The sequence below is a fragment of the Rhinatrema bivittatum genome, chromosome 4 (assembly GCF_901001135.1).
Source record: "Rhinatrema bivittatum chromosome 4, aRhiBiv1.1, whole genome shotgun sequence".
NCBI lineage: Eukaryota > Metazoa > Chordata > Amphibia > Gymnophiona > Rhinatrematidae > Rhinatrema > Rhinatrema bivittatum.
The window spans coordinates 273046216-273066070 of record NC_042618.1 but is presented as its reverse complement, the minus strand read 5'-3'; the positions used below and the strand labels follow the sequence as shown (position 1 = coordinate 273066070).

Sequence of the window (19855 nt, the reverse complement as noted above, 5' to 3'; positions counted from 1 at the left end):
TTTAATGTGGATAACTGCACGGTGATGCATATAGGGAAAAATAACCTATGCTATAGTTACACAATGTTAGGTTCCATATTTGGAGCTCCCAACCAGGAAAGAGATCTAGGCGTCATAGTGGATAATACATTGAAATCATTGGCTCAGTGTGCTGCAGCAGTCAAAAAAGCAAACAGAATGTTAGGAATTATTAGGAAGGAAATAGTGAATAAAACGGGAAAATGTCATGCCTCTGAATCGTTCCATGGTGAGACTGCACCTTGAATACTGTGTACAGTTCTGGTTGTTGCATCTCAAAAAAGATATAATTGCGATGGAGATGGTACAGAGAAGGGCAACCAAAATGATAAGGGGAATGGAACTAGAGATGTGAATCGGAACCAGAATCGGATCCGATATCAGTTCCGATTCACATCTCTATAGATGTGAATCGGAACCAGAATCGGATCCGATATCAGTTCCGATTCACATCTCTAAATGGAACAGCTCCCCTATGAGGAAAGACTAAAGAGGTTAGGACTGTTCAGCTTGGAGAAGACGGCTGAGGGGGCATATGATAGAAGTCTTTAAAATCATGAGAGGTCTAGAACGGGTAAATGTGAATCTGTTATTTACTCTTTCGGATAATAGAAGGACTAGGGAGCACTCCATGAAGTTAACATGTAGCACATTTAAAATGAATTGGAGAAAGTTCTTTTTACTCAACACACAATTAAACTCTGGAATTTGTTGCCAAGGGATATGGCTAGTGCAGTTAGTGTAGCTGGGTTTAAAAAAGGTTTGAATAAGTTCTTGGAGAAGTCCATTACCTGCTATTAATCAAGTTGACTTACCAGTAATAGCAGTGGCTATTTTCTATCAGTAGCATGGGATAGACTTAGTTTTTGAGTACTTGTCAGGTACTTATATCCTGGATTGGCCACTATTGGAAACAGGATGCTGGGCTTGATGGACCCTTGGTCTGACCCAGTATGGTAATTTCTTATGGTCTTAGATTTTACAGCTTTGGGTTGTATATTTCATTTCATTTAAAAAAATGTATTAAACGCCTAACACAAAAAGGCCTAGGCGATGAACATAAATACATACATAAACTAAAATCATTACAAACATATGGTTTCACAGAAACCAAAATCATAAATCATAACAATGATAATATACATCATAGTAACTTAAATAAGACCAATTACTGAATCATCAGCTGTCTTATGATCAAGACTTCTCTCCGCGGGTTTAAACATTAAATGCACGGGCGAGCAGAAATTCTTTAAAAGATGTTTTAAATTTCTTGACATCTTCGAGATGTACTCACTCTGGTTTTCCCTTTGTTTTTTGTACCGTAACAGGTTTGCTCTGGGTCTTTTAAGTGAAGAAGCTATCTTTCCAGAGATGATTTTGGTGTTGTAGCCAGTGGCATACTAAGGGGGCTGAGGGGGTGTGGTCCGCCTTTTACAGCCAGGAGGGTGGTGCCATTGAGAAGGTCAGCAGCTGCAAACAGAGCCCATGCCACTCACTGCAGAATAAGTGAGTGGCTGCTGGGCCGCGAGTGGTGGGAGCAGGGCAGGTGGAAGGACTAGGTGGCAGCCTAGAGCACCACGGGGTCTGGGGGCTGCAACTGCCTGGCCTTTTCTTCCCATCCGTGTGACCTGGAAGAGGAAGTGGTGGGTCTGGGTGGGAAGAAGGAAAGGCCATGCAGTCACGACCAGAAGCAAGAAGATCAGCACATGTGTCTGCTCGTCGAAGGAAGAAGCAGCTTTGACGTTTGAGTGCACCTGAAGCAGCAACAGTGCTGTCCAACCCCCCCCCCCCCCGACAGGTTCAAGAAGCAGAGCCACACCAGCACCCATCATCCTCAAGAAAAATTAAGAGTCCCCATCTGTTATAGTGGTTTTGAAACAGCTGCTGCTCTGCTTCTGATGGGGAGCAGGGTAAGGAGTGAGAGAGAGGTATGTGTGTGTGAGAACATGTCTGGCTGTATTTGTGTGTGAAAGCATATCTGTGTGTGTATATCTGTCTGAGAGCATTTCTGTGTGTATGACTGTGAGAGCTTGTCATGTTCTTTGTGAGAGCACATCTGTGTGTGTGTAGTGCATGTTCTATGATTGAGCATGTGTGTATGTATGAGAGAGAGGAGAGATTGTGAGCAACAACCCATCTTCTCTGCTAAATCAGACAATTTCAGGACATCTGGAAATCAATAGATCCCAGGTACGGACTGTGGCAGATTTTTTTTTTTTTTTTTTTAATTTTTAATTTTAAAGTATTGGTGGTGTTTGTCTGCTGTTTTGAAATAATTTATTAGTCTTTGGAAAATTTTATGAGTTTTAAATTATTGAATGTTATTCTTTTTATCAGTTTTTTGAAATATTCTTTGTATTAGTATTGTTTTACATCTATTGATTTATTTTTCCTGTTGTTTTTGAGAAATGCTTCTGTTTTTTCATTGTTGCACTGCATATTTAATCTGGTTTGTTGCAGTTTACAATTCAGTTTTTGTCTGCAAGTTTATATTACTACTTTATAGTCTCTTCATTCTGCAATTGGTGAGGGTCATAAGAACATAAGAAAATGCCATACAGGGTCAGACCAAGGGTCCATCAAGCCCAGCATCCTGTTTCCAACAGTGGCCAATCCAGGCCATAAGAACCTGGCAAGTACCCAAAAACTAAGTCTATTCCATGTAACCATTGCTAATGGCAGTGGCTATTCTCTAAGTGAACTTAATAGCAGGTAATGGACTTCTCCTCCAAGAACTTATCCAATCCTTTTTTAAACAAAGCTATATTAACTGCACTAACCACATCCTCCGGCAACAAATTCCAGAGTCTAATTGTGCGTTGAGTAAAAAAGAACTTTCTCCGATTAGTTTTAAATGTGCCCCATGCTAACTTCATGGAGTGCCCCCTAGTCTTTCTACTATCTGTTTGTATTTTTCATGTGTGACTGAGCTGATGTATTCTGCTAGTGTGTAAGTCCTGTGAAGGGATCTCTAGTAGCTTGGCTTTCTCTGTTTCCAGCTGGAGTAATAATTGCAGTGTTGCCTTTTCATAAGTATTTATTTATTTATTTGAAGCTTTTATATACCGAGGTTTAGCGCATGCCTTCACCCCGGTTTACATTGAAACGAAACAATGATACATAGAACAAGTAGTGAAACAAAAGTATATATAACAGGTCATGGAGCAGGTTGTAACAGGAAATAACTAAAATAGTTTAAGCCAAATAACTAAAATGAAAATAGAAACGAAAAACGAGGAAGGTATATACAATAGAGGGGGAGGCAGTGGGAGGAGGAAGGGGTAAATATCTGCGGAGAAGAGGGGAGAAGTAGGTGGAGGCTTAAGGCATCATAATTGTAATTTGCTTAAGTCATCATTGAAAGTCTGGCTGAAGATCCAGGTTTTCAGTTCTTTTTTGAATGCTTTATTATCGATGATATTGGTTAGGTAGTATGGTAGGGCATTCCAGAGTTTTGGCCCAGCTATGGAGAGAGCTCTATTTCTGGTGTTCGTAAGCTTTGCCATGGGATATGTGGGTATTTCGAGAAGTCGTTTGTCAGAAGTTCTGGTGTTCCGTTGAGGTTTGTGGGGGTGGAACATTTTGCTGACTGCAGAGTTATCTGTATTGTGTACTGCGTTATGGATGATCGTCAGGGTTTTGTATTCTATTCTCTGAATGATTGGTAGCCAGTGTAGACTTTTTAATACTGGGGTGATGTGATCCGATTTTTTTATTTCCGGTCAGTACTCTAGCAGCGGCATTTTGCAGTAACTGCAGTGGTTTTATGGTGGATTTGGGGAGACCTAGTAACATTGAGTTGCAATAGTCTAGGCTGCTGAAGATCAGGGATTGTAATACTGTTCAGAATTCTTGATGGTGTAGTAGTATTAGTATTAGTATTAGTGTTTGCAGTTATTGCAGTTTTGGTTTGGGAGATTTACTCTATTGAAATTGTAATTGTTTGTTTACTTGTGGCCTTCTGAGGATTGAGCCCATACCCATCACATATTAAAATAAACCCAATTCCAAGGGTCTCTTTTAATTAATTAATTAATTTTTTTTTTTTTTTTTTTTTTTTGCAGTGTTTTGCAGCGCTGCATGTAAATATAATATACATGCTGTGATATTTTTACCTCAGAAGACTGCACTTTAAATGTTCATGTAAAATCTATTATAAATGCATAATGTTTAATTGTGTGTGGGGAAAATGGCGGTAAGCTGTAAATTTTGCCTAGGGCGCCTAATACCCTTGCACTGGCCGTGGGTGGAAGATGATGAAGGGAGCGGCCAGATAGTCGCAGGCAGCTGAAGAGTGAGAGGGCCAGAATGACCACATGTGAACCTATGTAATTGAGAGGAGGGAGGGGGGGGTGTGTGTGTCATTGGGAGCACACACGTGTGGGGAAAGTGTGTGCAAGAGAGAGACGGAGTCTGTGTGAGGGAGAGGGGGACCAAAGATCATTTGGTTGTGGGGTATGTGCAAAAGGACGTATCCACCCTGGATGCCAAATAATTAGGTACGCCACTGATCATAGCCTTTCCATTTGAATGATTCATTCAGGACTTTGAGGTGTTCATCTCTGTCTTTTTGGGTCAGAGCATATACAGTGATACTGTGTGGCTTGGCTGAGTATATCTGACTTTATCTGAAAGGTGGAAGTTGGAACTGTGAAGGTAGCTGCATCTCAGTCTGCTTATTGTATAGAAATGGTTATAGATGGCTGTTGATGATCAACATTTTGGCTACCACAGTTTTTCTATGAAGTAGTCCATTTTGAATCTAATTTGAAGGATGGAGTGCATTCAAATAATTGTAAAATTTGAGTCTCTATTTTCCCTCTGTCCAAAGCATAAGTCATCAATATATTGGTAATATTTGCAGGGTGTAGTCTGATAATCAAAAATGTCTCTTCCAGTTTTGACATGTAAAAGATAGGCATATTGTGGTGTCATCCTAGTGCTCACGAGTGGTAGATATTATTAAAACTGAAGTACTTGTAAGTCAAGATGAATTTGATTAATTTTGTAATAGTTGTAGGTGCGGTTTGGTAGTCCAGAGTGTTTGGTAGTCCAGAAATTTGCCACATGCAGTTATGTCATCTTTATAAGACACTGCTGTTTGTTGGTTGTACATCCATTATGACCTGGAGAGAGTCAGGCGGTAGCTGTTTAATGCTCTTTAACTTGTTCAGGAACTCTATGGTATCTTCTGGGAAGTTTTGTTCTGTGTACCAAAAGTTTGAGAATCCCCTCTAAGTTCAAATATTGCCTTTGTAATTACCAATGTTTAGTAATGTAAGGGTGCAGGTAACGAAAGAGCAAGTTAAATTTATTGCTATTCTGTGTTCTCAAAAATTCACAACTGAATTTTTCTTGTTAGATTTTCTTTATAATGGGTGCTTCTGGAATAGAACTAGAAAGGGTGATCCTTTCGTAATTTAATTTAGTTGTGTGGCAACTCTGAATTCATTGCTACATAAGATGACCTCATTTAATTGGTTTGAAATTGCCTCTAGAGGCAAGGTTGCTACTGGAAGTCAGTGACCTCCTTGAATTTTAACTTCTGTGAATTTGAGGACTGGGAGAAAGAATGAGATAAGTGTTTAGGCCGATAGCCAGCATTGTTTTAAAATAGTAAAAGATATGAAGATGAAGATTTATAATGACCAATGAATGTTCTGAAAAAAAAAAAAATCATGTGTTTGTGGATAATTGTCTCATTGGATTTTTGGTATAGAAAACATGTCCCGGCTTCAACATGTTTCATAGTCCAAGTACTAGAAAGCAGAGCATCCCTGAAACGTTACTAAATGCGGTTTCTGATTTCATGTTGAATATACACACAGTGTGTGTTTGTGTGTATAGGCACATACATTTTAAGCAGTTAGAAAAGGACCTTTTGCATTATACTGTCTATGCTCGTGTCAGGTGCAATTAAAAATCTTGCCATCATTTGGCAGACCACATAGGGCAAACACAATCTATATTGTGTGGGAAGTTTTGGTTTTCTCAAATTTTTACATTTGGTTCAGTTTAGGAAACCTAATCTTTGAAGACTTTTGAATCAATTAACATTGGTGACAAATCAGTAGAAAGATGTGTAATCATTACAGATGGTTCAGAATTCAGCGGCTAGAATTCTAACTAGCACTAACAAAAAAGACCATATCACCCCAATCCTTCGGAGCTTACATTGGCTCCCCATTAAACAAAGGATACTCTATAAGGTACTCACTATCATCCACAAAGCGACAAACAATCTAGCCCCCATCACATTAAGCTCTCAACTCCAACCGCACACTTCCTCCAGACCAATCAGAAGCGCATACAGAGGAACACTGCATGCTCCGCAAATAAAATCATCATTGAGCAAACGTGCGCTATCTTCAGCAGGCCCACACCAGTGGAACACGCTTCCCCCAGATCTTAGACTAGAACCCAGTTATCAAGAATTCAAAAAAAGACTGAAAACTTTTCTCTTCCAACAAGCTTTCCCAGACGCTTAATCTTACTATGACTGACAGACTTCCATCCCTTAACTATGGACACTGTATAAAGTACTACTTTTAAGAATCTGCAACTGGACAATTATCTGTGAGCTCAAAAATTCACTTTATTTCATATATATATTAGGCATTGCTTATATTTATATTTATTGCTACGTTAAATAGTTATACTTCTTATATAAAATATTATATTTCTTTATTTATTACCAGTTAAAATATTATCACTTTATTTAGCACTATGTTAAATTGTCAACCAGTTATACTGTTCCATATGTTATACGGTTCCATGTAAAGCTCCGCTCTCTGTTGAGCAGTTCTTCGTTTTATGTAAACCGGAGTGATTTGTAGTCCCTACTAGAACTTCGGTATATAAAAATTAAAAATAAATAAATAAATAAATCATGAGAGAGAGGTATTTTTAATGTTAAAATATGGTGATTACACAATTACTGGAATTGAAAACAATATACTGGCACTGATTTTGGTAAGAGCCAGATTAAAATAGCCAGCCTTAGTTTTTGGGTACGTGCCAGGTTCTTATGGCCTGGATTGGCCACTATTGGAAACAGGATGCTGGGCTTCATGCACCCTTGGTCTGACTCAGTATGGCATGTTCTTATCCGTTGTGGTCGAATCGGCCATGAAGTGAACTAAGAAGACATGCCTTCTGGTGCGAATCTAAGTACCTGGATGGCTGGCAGAAGAGCGTTCCAGTATCTTTGAGTGTCTTCAGTTGCTTAAGCCCTTCTTTGCCAAGAGCAGGCGTTAATTTCTGAGCGCTAAAATGTGCAGATTGGGTGCACATTTTTTTTTTTTGTATCTGGGGGAATAGCTAATAGCCTCATCAACATGTATTTGCATGTGATGAACGCTATTATTTTCGGGAGGGGTGTATTAGACGAATCAAACCCCTTATGGTGTCAAGGATTGTGGACGCGCATCCAACGGCGGGTTAAACAGTGTTCTCAGCTGAGCGCACTATATTGTACTGGCCCAATAGTGAGGACTGAATAGGTAGTAGTAGTAAATGCTTGCACACACTGCTATGCTAATGTCTTTCTAGCTTGCTTTCGAGAGCTTGGACAACAGGTAATAGTGTGTGAACCTCGTTTTTTCTTTAGTGTTTTGACTAGGCAGTTTCTGGTTGTTTCAGCTTTCGGTTGAATTGAAACCAGGACTAGGAATTGGTATCTTGAGCCTTCATGTGCAAATAGGGGATATTTTTACACCTTATTTTATGCCACCTCTCAACTTACTTTAATCCAGTCATTGCAGCAAAAGTCTTTAGCTGGGCCTTCTTCTGGAACCTTGCAAGCATGGCACCCTAAAATCTGGCTGCTAGTTGTCGCCATTGCACAGTAATAATGACCCTTGGCCTGGGCCAACCCCGGGTGGGGGGGGGGGGGCAGAGAACCTGAGCTAGGAATTAAACCCATGCCCCTCTGCTTAGCAATGCACAGCCCTATTACTGAACTAGTGGGTCAGCCCTCACAGCCTTTCTGCCTTTTGGCCCATCTGCTTAGATAGGGTGGAGCTTGTGATGATTTCAGTGACATTTACATGGACTTTCAGCCTTGCCATTCAAATTCACCACGCCCTCTAATTGCTTCCTCACATTCAACATATTGTAGCATCAGTGTAATAATGATATTATAGATCATAGTTCAACATGTTGTCTGCTGCCATGACATTATTCCAAGATTAATATATCAAGTAGATAAAATATCTTCAGGTTAACAAGAAATGTTATGGTGTTATTTGTCTTACAAAGGTGAAAGTGAATTGTTTTATCTGGGAACTTTGTACATGATTATTCATCTTTAATAGTTATTCCTGGAAACATTATATTGACTGTGCGCACTGTACTGTGTCAAACACACACATTACTCTATGGCCTCAGTCTCCAGGGGCTCAGTTTCCCAGAAACATCTTTGGCAGCCTACAGTATGAATGGACAACTGTTGCAAAAACACATTCAGACCTCAAACTTTTGTAGATGGTCTCAATCTTACCACATTGACACTAATCTCACAGTCTTGTTTATTAAAATTTTGATAAATTAGTTCAGCCGTTCAAATTGACTGATCTTACCCTCAACATCTCTTAATGTGGAAAACATCTCTGGCTCATTTTTGTCATGCCTTTGTCCTTTGGTTGGCAGTAGGATACATTATTTTACTTTTTGAGCTAGAGGGCTCATGAAAGACTGGTTTTCCCTTAACTACCAGTAGTTATGTTGTGATACCAAGATTTACATAGTGAAAAGCTGTGCTGTTAGGTTGTTAGTGCTCATAATAGAGGTGGTTGTGACTAAATTAGGTGTCAGTGACACACTTTACAGACAAACACAAATTATGCATTTTTAACAAATTTTGCATGAAAAAGAACATTCAAAAGTACAGTCTTCTGAGGCAAAAATATAACTTAAAACATGCATATTATATTTACATGCACTCCTGTGGTGCCAACCAGAAAACTCTGCAAAAAAGACACTTGAGCTTCTATGGAATTAGACTTTTTGTAATGCATGCTGGGTGTGGGCTTGGCCCTCAGAAAGCCATGAAAAAACAGAATTTCCATTACAATATAGTAAACCTCCCATACCAGAACAACCCTAACAACCTTATCTATGAAAAGGCACATATTACACCGGGTCCTAGAACATGAATAAAACCCTTATTAGGAAACCAAGTTGCTATGGATCTCTTCACAGAGACGACATGCCATCAAAATATCTCACTTCAGTCACATATGCAGAACACAGAGACCCTGACCAAATAAAGAGATCAGAAAGTATAAACAGAAATGTGCTGAGAAGTACTGAACTAGAATACACAACAAGCCTCTGTATGCACAGCAACAATGGAAAAACAGACAGTACCATTCTTTATAAAACAAAATCAAGAAATATAAAACAATCATAATAATAAAATCATTCGTTAACTGGTTTGAAATATTTTTTTAATGAATAGAATATCTAAAATTTCCCAAACACCAATAAAATATTTAAAAAATCTGAGGAATAAAAAATCCAGTAATTAAAAATGTTCTATTTCCCCCACAAAAAATTTAATATTTCAAAAGAGCAGAATCATCAAATTTTACATCCAATAATTCAAACGAAGAATTTAAAAATCTGATCTCCATACTTGGGATCTGATTTCCAGTCACTCTGAGATTGTTGTGGATTGAAGTAGGTAGGTGCACCCAAATTTTATCTTCTCTCTCACACAAATGCATAATAACACTTTCTTAGCGTGTAGCAGATGGACTCAGGACCAATGGGTATAGTGCACTCCTGATAGCAGTTTGAAGCGGATCAGATTTCAATCTGACATCAGCCCTAGTACATATACCCCTGCAGGAAGTGCAGCTCTTCAGTATTTTCCGTCTCCATAGCAGTTAGGGACTCTATGCATGCTCACACAGCGTTAGAGTAATTTTACCAAAGAAAACCAAAATAAGAAGAAATCTTACCTCTACAGACGAGCCCCACTCTCCTGCGGTGACACCCATTGGATCCCTCCCCCAGTTGAAAATTCCCGAGGTGATTTCCGTGATCTCTTGGAGAGGTAAGCCTCGGTCCGGCGGCCGACCCTTGGCAGGGGCCTAGCCCCCGACATTGGATGAGGCTGAGAGGCAGTGGGTGCAACCTTGAGCGCGGCGGTGAAGGTATTTTCCCTCTCCCCCCGCAGCCGGAGACCACCTAGAACGAGACCTGGAAGCGCCGAGACAAGGTAAGGTAGAAATCTATTTAAAAGTCTCCGGTCTCCAAAGCTCGAGGAGTCGCACAGGCCACCAACCTGGACCAGTGGCACCGGGTTGATCTGCCCTAGCAGGGCTAGACACCGGTCAGATCAGAGGGTCCTCCCACGTGGAGACCCTCTGAGGTGGTCGCCATATTGTCCGCGTGGTCGTAGTCACCATTTTCATCTGTTTGCCGTCGTTCCATGCCGTCCGCACAGAGGCGAGCCATGCGCACAAATACCTTGCGCACCCAAGTACCGTACGCACAAGCGACGCGCATAGCCACGTGCATACTGTGCCGGGCGCATAACTTCAATCTGCGTGCACATCTCCCTGAGGGCACACCAAACCTACGCGCACAACTTCGACACCCCGGAGTGCACAACTGTATTTTACGTGCACAAGCCATGGCACCACCAGAAAAGAAACTCAAGGCTCAAGGCCTTTGCCCAGCATGCCACATTAGAGCTGCACAGCATGAGGAGGCCACGGCCCTGTGTATACAGTGCGAAGAGGCCCTAGGGGATCTAACTCATGGCCCTCCCCAGCCGGTACCAGGTTCCAGCCTCTTGAGCAGTTCGCTGGACCTAGCATTGCACAGCGGGACCCCCTCAAACGGGGCTCCCCAGAGACATGGCGCCCCTTAGTCTAGACCCAGCATCTATCCTTCTGGGTGGAATTCTTCAAAGGTCTGCATACCTTCATCCACATGCAACCGGGGCCTCCTATAATACGGCCACAGGCTCCACCGGAGGACTTCAACATCCTGGGACCCACTATGCCCAGGGAAGTGATCCCACCGCCCAGAAGCCCCACCTTTGGGGGCACGGACATCTCAGATGAGGATTCAGAACCTCTGGTCTTCTTCTGCTGTCATTTCTGTTTCTATGTTTCCTCCAAACGGCCCATCCAGTCTGCCCAGCAAGTTTCACACTTTTTTTTTTTTCTCATACTTATCTGTTTCTCTTGGCTCTTAGTAACCTTTTGGTTCTATTTCCCTTCCACCCCCACCATTAATGTAGAGAGCAGTGTTGGAACTGCATCTAAGTGAAATATCTAGCTTAATTAGTTAGAAGTAGTAACCGCCGCAATAAGCAAGCTACACCCATGCTTATTTGTTTACCCAGACTATGTAATTCAGTCCTTGTTGGTTGTTGTCTGTATATAGATCCACTTTTCTTCATTCTCCCTGCCATTGAAGCAGAGAGCTATGCTAAATATGCATTGAAAGTGAAGTATCAGGCTTATTTGGTTTGGGGTAGTAACCACCGTAACAAGCAAGCTACTACCTGCTTTTTTGTGAATGCAAATCCTTTTTTCCACATTTCCTCTTGCCGTTGAAGCTTAGAGCAATGTTGGAGTCTTAGAGCAATGTTGGAACTCCCTCCGGGACAGAGCCCCACCGAACCATAAGACGCTTCTTCACCAATGACGAGCTTCCAGACCTAGTCACACACAGCTTAAGAGCTTGCTATCCCGGGCACAAGTACCTCGGGGGAACCTAAGACAAACCCCCTACTAGAGGGACTCCCACCATTTCCCTCTATTACAAGTCGTCCAGCAACTTATTGACCTGGAATGGGATGCCCTGAAAACTACGTTCAAAGGGGGCGGGCTTTGGCAGCCATGTACCCTCTGGACCCAGCCGCCAAAGATCTCCAGGCATGTCTGAAAGTGGATACCATGATCTGCGCGGTCTCGAAGCGCACTACTATCCCAGTGGAGGGAGGAGCAGCACTCAAGGATGCTCAAAACAGACATCTGGAATCTATCCTCAAACAGTCTTTTGACGTCTCTGCTATGTCTTTACAGATCGCGGCCTGGTGTGCCATGGTGATACGCGCCTGCTTATCACAGACCAGGAACAACACTTCTGGGGAGGCCCTGGAACCAGCAGTATCATTCCTCGTGGATGCTGCTTCTGATCTGGTGCGCACTGCAGCTAGAGGAGTGTCATCCGCCGTGGCTGCCAGAAGACAACTCTGGCTCCGAAGCTGGTCGGCTGGCACATCCTCCAAAACGAGACTCACAAGGATGCCTTTCAAGGGAACACTCCTGTTCGGAAGCGAACTAGAGAAACTACCCAAGAAATGGGGCGAGTCCCCACTGCCGCAGCTACCATAGGACAGGAATAAGAGAAACCAGCGATCCTTCCCCCGAACCTCCAGGGGCAGAGGATCACAGTGCTTCAACCCATATAGAAGCACATATCAAGCGGCCTGCCCCGCAGGCCGAAGCTGTTCCTTTCGGAACAAGCACAACAAAAGGGGAGCCAGCTCGGGTCCAGGCCCCAGCTGCACCCAACAATGAAAATCAGCCGATCCGTCCAAAGGAAGAAGCCATAGTGGGCAGACTTGCCCTATTCTACCAAAGATGGATCGAGAGAACTTTGGACAAGTGGGTCCTAACCATCATTTGAGAGGGATATTACCTGGATTTCCACCACCTCCCTCCAGACAAGTTTGTGGAATCCCCCTGCCATAACCCTTCCAAGAGGATGGCAGTGGAAGCTACACTGACCAGATTGCTAGCCTTAGAGGCTATAACACCGGTGCCTCCACAACAAATAAATACTGTACATTAGTCCATCTATTTTATCGTCCCCAAGAAAGAAAGAACGTTCAGACCCATCCTGGACCTCAAGGCAGTGAACCGTCACCTGAAGATTCCTTGCTTCCACATGGAAACCCGACGCTTGGTAATAAGGGCGATACAACTGGGAGAGTTCCTTACATCCCTGGATCTGTCTGAAGCCTACCTACACATTCCGATCCATCAAGAGCATCAGCGCTTTCTACACTTCTCGATCCTGGACAGTCACTACCAGTTCCGGGCACTACCATTTGGGTTAGCCACTGCACCCCGGACGTTCACCAAGATCATAGTGGTGGTGGCGGCAGCAACACTGAGGAACGAAGGAATCTGCGTGCACCCTTATCTAGACGATTGGCTGATCAGGGTGAAATCCCCAGAGGAAAGCCACCAGGCAACCAACAGAGTCAAAACTCTACTGGAGAGCCTCGGGTGGGTGGTCAACACATACAAGAGCTGCCTGCAGCCCTCCCAATCTTTAGAGTACTTGGGAGTCCGGTTGACACCAAACAAGACAAGGTCATCCTGAACCGACAAGGAGATCAAAACTGATGACCCAGTTACGAACCCTGTTGAGCAAACGTCGCCCCACAGCATGGGATTACCTACAAGTCCTCGGCCTCATGGCATCCACACTGGAAATAGTGCCATGGGCACGAGCTCACATGAGACTCCTACAATGCTCACTACTATCATGATGGAATCCACTGTCCCAGAACTACATTGTACGTCTTCAGCTCCCGGACAGAGTTCGGGCCCAACTACGATGGTGGCTACAAGAAGGCCATCTGAGTCAGGGAACGAGGCTATCCTCACCAACCTGGATCCTGCTCACCACGGATGCCAGCCTACGAGGATGGGGAGCATACTGCCAGGAGCTAACCGCCCAAGGGCAATGGAACGAAGAAGAGTCGGGATGGAACATCAATCGCCTAGAAGCCCGGGCAGTCAGACTAGCCTGCCTACGGTTCCGTCACAGACTCCGAAACACAATGGTCAGAGTAATCTCGTACAACACCACAACAGTGGCCTACATCAACCGTCAGGGAGGAACGAGAAGCCAACAGGTGTCTCTGCAGATAGACCTCCTAATGTCATGGCGGAAGTGAATTTTAAAGAGATCTTGGCCATCCACATCACCGGGAAAGAACGTCGCTGCGGATTACCTCAGCAGAGAAAGTCTAGACCCAGGAGAATGGAGGCTGTCGACCACAGCATTCCAATTGATAGTAAACCGTTGGGGAACACCAACCATGGACCTCCTGGCGAACCGTTCCAACGCCCAAGTACCTAGTTTCTTCAGCTGCAGGCAGGAACCCCAGTCCCAGGGAATCGATGCTCTGGTTGGCAAGTTAAATGTAAGACATTGATAAGACAGGCTAAGAGAATTTGAAAAGAAGATGGCTGTAGAGGCAAAACCTCACAGTAAAAACTTTTCAAAATATTTCCGAAACATAAGAAGAAGCCATATTGGGTCAGACCAAGGGTCCATCAAGCCCAGCATCCTGTTTCCAACAGTGACTAATCCAGGCCATAAGAACCTGGCAAGTACCCAAAAACTAAGTCTATTCCATGTTACCGTTGCTAGTAACAGCAGTGGCTAATTTCTAAGTCAACTTAATTAATAGCAGGTAATGGACTTCTGCTCCAAGAACTTATCCAATCCTTTTTTAAACACAGCTATACTAACTGCACTAACTAATTGTGCGTTGAGTGAAAAAGAACTTTCTCCAATTAGTTTTAAATGTGCCACATGCTAACTTCATGGAGTGCCCCTTGGCTTTCTATTATCTGAAAGCATAAACAACCGATTCTCATCTACCCGTTCTAGACCTCTCATGATTTTAAACACCTCTATCATATCCCCCCTCAGCCGTCTCTTCTCCAAGCTGAAAAGTCCTAACCTCTTTAGTCTTTCCTCATAGGGGAGCTGTTCCATTCCCCTTATCATTTTGGTAGCCCTTCTCTGTACCTTCTCCATCGCAATTTATATCATTTTTGAGATGCGGCGACCAGAATTGTACACGGTATTCAAGGTGGGGTCTCACCATGGAGCGATACAGAGGCATTATGACATTTTCTGTTTTATTCACCATTCGCTTTCTAATAATTCCCAACATTCTGTTTGCTTTTTTGACTGCCGCAGCCCACTGAACTGACAATTTCAATGTGTTATCCACTATGACGCCTAGATCTCTTTCTTGGGTAGTAGCACCTAATATGGAACCTAGCATTGTGTAACTATGGCATGGGTTATTTTTCCCTATATGCATCACCTTGCAGAAACCCTGTGAAGGGAGTCAGTTGGACCATTAGATGATCGAGGGGTTAAAGGGGCACTTAGAGAAGATAAGGCCATTGCAGAAAGATTAAACAATTTCTTTACTTGGGTGTTTACTGAAGAGGATGTTGGGGAGGTACCCGTACTGGAGAAGGTTTTCATGGGCAATGATTCAGATGGACTGAATCAAATCACGGTGAACCCAGAAGATGTGGTAGGCCTGATTGACAAACTGAAGAGTAGTAAATCACCTGGACCGGATAGTATACACCCCAGGGTTCTGAAGGAACTAAAAAATGAAATTTCAGACCTATTAGTAAAAATTTATAACCTATCATTAAAATCATCCATTGTACCTGAAGACTGGAGGGTGGCTAATGTAACTCCAATATTTAGAAAGGGCTCCAGGAGCGAACTGGGAAACTACAGACCAGTTAGCCTGACTTCAGTGCCAGGAAAAATAGTGGAAAGTGTTCTAAACATCAAAATCACAGAACATATAGAAAGACATGGTTTAATGGAACAAAGTCAGCATGGCTTTTCCCAAGGCAAGTCTTGCCTAACACATCTGCTTCACTTTTTTGAAGGAGTCAATAAACATGTAGATAAAGGTGAACCGTAGATGTAGTGTATTTGGATTTTCAGAAGGTGTTTGACAAAGTTCCTCATGAGAAGCTTCTAGGAAAAGTAAGTCATGGGATAGGTGGCGATGTCCTTTCGGATTACAAACTGGCTAAAAGAGAGGAAACTGAGAGTAGGATTAAATGGACAGTTTTCTCAGTGGAAGGGAGTGGACAGTGGAGTACCTCAGGGATCTGTACTGGGACCCTTACTTTTCAATATATTTATAAATGATCTGGAAAGAAATACGAGTGAGGTAATCATATTTGCAGATGATACAAAATTATTCAGAGAAGTTAAATTACAAGCAGATTGTAATAAATTGCAGGAAGAACTTGTGAGACTGGAAAATTGGGCATCCGAATGGCAGATGAAATTTAATGTGGATAAGTGCAAGGTGATGCATATAGGGAAAAATAACCCATGCTATAATTACACAATGTTGGGTTCCATATTAGGTGCTACAACCCAAGAAAGAGATCTAGGTGTCATAGTGGATAACACATTGAAATCGTCGGTGCAGTGTGCTGCGGCAGTCAAAAAAGCAAACAGAATGTTGGGAATTATTAGAAAAGGAATGATGAATAAAATGGAAAATGTCATAATGCCTCTGTATCGCTCCATGGTGAGACCGCACCTTGAATACTGTGTACAATTCTGGTCGCCGCATCTCAAAAAAGATATAATTGCGATGGAGAAGGTACAGAGAAGGGCTACCAAAATGATAAGGGGAATGGAACAACTCCCCTATGAGGAAAGACTAAAGAGGTTAGGACTTTTCAGCTTGGAGAAGAGACAACTGAGGGGGGATATGATAGAGGTGTTTAAAATCATGAGAGGTCTAGAACGGGTAGATGTGAATCGGTTATTTACTCTTTCGGATAGTAGAAAAACTAGGGCGCACTCCATGAAGTTAGCATGGGGCACATTTAAAACTAATCGGAGAAAGTTCTTTTTTACTCAACGCACAATTAAACTCTGGAATTTGTTGCCAGAGAATGTGGTTCGTGCAGTTAGTATAGCTGTGTTTAAAAAAGGATTGGATAAGTTCTTGGAGGAGAAGTCCATTACCTGCTATTAAGTTCACTTAGAGAATAGCCACTGCCATTAGCAATGGTTACATGGAATAGACTTAGTTTTTGGGTACTTGCCAGGTTCTTATGGCCTGGATTGGCCACTGTTGGAAACAGGATGCTGGGCTTGATGGACCCTTGGTCCTACCCAGTATGGTATTTTCTTATGTTCTTATGTTTGTGAATATTTATGATCCAAAATAATTTTTTAACCAAAAGATATGTGGTCAGATTAAGTAAAATTAATGATCTTGGTCAGGTTAGATCAAGTTTTTCATATTGGACTTCAGGATCCCCCAAATGGGTCTCCACAAGTTTTTGTGATTTCCACAACTAATATTTCTGAGAGAAATTTAACTATATTTGATCTATAAATCAGATTCCATTGAATGTTTTGGTTTAAAAAAAAAAAAACAACCCAAACAAAACTTAGATCACTGTGACTGTCTCAAAGACCAGATTTGGCAACTACTGATTTAAGTGAACTAGACTGCAAGGAAATACAAATTCAGTTTCAGAAAGAAGTACATGCCCTTTTTTTTTTTTTTTTTTTTTTTGCTGTTTTCATTTTTCAGCCGAGTGTTGTTCAGATGTAATAGAACTGGCCAAAGAAGCTAGGAAACGAAACCTTGGGCCACTTCACCCTACTTTTAATTTGGTTAAAATCCTCAAAAACGGACTGTACAAGAATCTTCCAGAAAATGCTCATGAGTTGGCTTCAGGCAAATTGTGCGTATCCCTCACACGTGTCTCTGATGGTGAGAATGTACTGGTATCCGATTTCAGCTCCAAAGAAGAACTTATTCAGGTAAAGTTCCCCCATACAACTACTCTTTTTCCAGATATTATTGTGAGCATCTTTTCTAGCATTACATTTTTGTAAATATTGTACCTGATGATTTGGGGTTTTATTTTTGAGACTAGAAAACTGTACATTTTTCATTTGTTTACAGTGACAAAAAGGGGTTGAATTAGCACAAGTTTGTGAGTCATAGAGCCCGTCATAAAGGCTTTTAACCCTGATTGAAATTTTGACAATTGGCACTACTGACAAGTTTCAAACTTGTGTTAATCCAACCCCTTTTTGTGTCTAAGATTTCTGTATACACCTTTACCAAATTTCATGAGAAATTTTAGTTCTGACAACATGGGATTTGTTTGCATTTGTGACTAAGCAGCTGCTTGTGGTGCTCAGACTGGCATTGAGAACCTCTGGGCTTGCTTCACTGTTTGTTACTTTACTCTAAGTTAGCAGAAATGTTTGGAACTTACTCTTTCAATTTGAGACCTGATAGAGTATAGAAGATAAGAGAGAAAGTTTAAAAATTAGTGAGTTCTTAATTTAAAAAAACAGAAATAACAAGGAGAAATTACTACTTAGCTGATAAATTTCCATTTCTTTAATAAAGACAGGTTAATCCACCAGTGGGTTATACATCTCTCCTAGTAGATGGAGATGGAGCAAAACTGACATCACGGTATTATATACCCCTACACGAACATCAGTCCTCCAGTATTCTGTGCAAAAGCCAGCTGTGGACAACTAAACAATACATGAACATACAGACAGCAATTCAAGCACTCAGCAGGAAAACACTGAGCTCAGCCAAGGAGTGTAATATCTACTCCTGGGGTAATTCTGCAACAAAAAATTGAAAATTCTGCGCGCACATTTATTTTTCAAAGTAACACTATTTTTTGCAAATTATTCTGCATTTCAGTGCAATGAGAATCCCTGGCAACTTGGCTCATCTGTCAGCAGTGTCAATTGCTGCTGCTGGCAGATGAGCCAAGCTGGCAGGGACTGCTGCAGTTGTTGCTAACCTCTCCTCCACCTGAGTATCCATGCTCACGCTCTCTTACATATCAGACACATGCTTTCTGTCACATGCCATCTGTCACACACATCTTCTGTCTCCCCACACACATTTCTCTTTCTCTCTTTCTTCCCCCCCCCCCCCCCCCACTGGCTCACACATACACTCTTGGGGCCTCTTCTTTAGCCCCTCTCTTTCCCTCTTCTCCTGCTTGCTTGCTTACCTTGAGCCGCCGTGCTGCGATGTGATGCCCCCACTCTCCATGCGCGGCTTCTGTTGGTTTTTTTTTTTTTTTTAATCCTTTTCCGGCGAGGGAGAAAATCGTGAAGGCAGTAAGGGATGAATTCTGCATTCCGCAGTAGCGCAGAATTCCCCCAGGAGTAAATATCATTAATCTAGGGACTGGATCTGATATATTTACCAGTAATTCCCGGAAATGTAGTCATACAGGAAGACGAGCACCACCATCTAGCAGCCAAGGATGGGAAGGTGGATTAACCTGAATTCATTAAAGAAAAGGAAACTTCTTAGCATCCAGTCAGATGAATCTGAGCAAGTGGGTTATGCACCTCCGCCAGCAGATGGAGATGGATCAGACTGACATCACAGTATATATACCCCTGCAGTGACATCAGTCTGCCAGTATTCTCCAGCAGATGGTGGACATCTCCCTACTGGGCATTGCATCAATTTGAAAAAGGAGAAAAAAGGAAAATAAATGTGCCGTGCTCTCCTGTGGTGAAACCAAATGGTCCCTCCCCCAGTTGAGAATGCTTGAGGTGATTTCTGTGGTCCCTCAGATGAGTGCCTAGGTCCGGTAGCTGGTTTCAGCCGGTGTGGATTTAGCTGCTTAAGTGGCTGAAAGACAACAGGTGCAGGAAGCAGAGCGTGGCAGAGAAGGCATATACCCTCTCCCCCCGCAGCCGGAGACGGTGTCTGTACTCATTTAGGTAAGACTGAGCTCGTGTGAGAAAAAAGAAAAAAACAGACATAAAAAGAGGCTTTCTTTTTCTTAGGGTTCCCTCCTTTTTACTGGTCTCTGTGCTCAGCACGCTGTTCCAATGTTCGTCCCGCTCCATGGGATGTCAAGGGATGTGGGCAGCCTGGCTGGTTGAGCAGCCTCTTTTTAGGCTAGGCCCCGCTCTAAGCCTTTTTCGTTGCACGCTGCAATGGCTTTTCGCACGCATTTCTTAGGCTGTCCTCTACAGGCTTGTTGGT

General features: G+C 42.5%; 1 protein-coding gene across 4 annotated transcripts in view; it reads left to right on the top strand.

The window, feature by feature from the left end:
• The window catches only part of LOC115090693 (patatin-like phospholipase domain-containing protein 2), a 124956-nt gene that overhangs the window by 2410 nt on the left and 102691 nt on the right, over positions 1–19855 (top strand). For 3 of the 4 annotated variants that reach the window (XM_029600126.1, XM_029600125.1, XM_029600124.1), the window contains exon 2: positions 17396–17628. The exons of the other annotated variant lie outside the window; for it this stretch is intronic. In XM_029600126.1, the coding sequence (XP_029455986.1) occupies positions 17396–17628 (233 nt within the window). The remainder of the gene's footprint in view (positions 1–17395; positions 17629–19855) is intronic. 4 annotated transcript variants of the gene reach the window in all.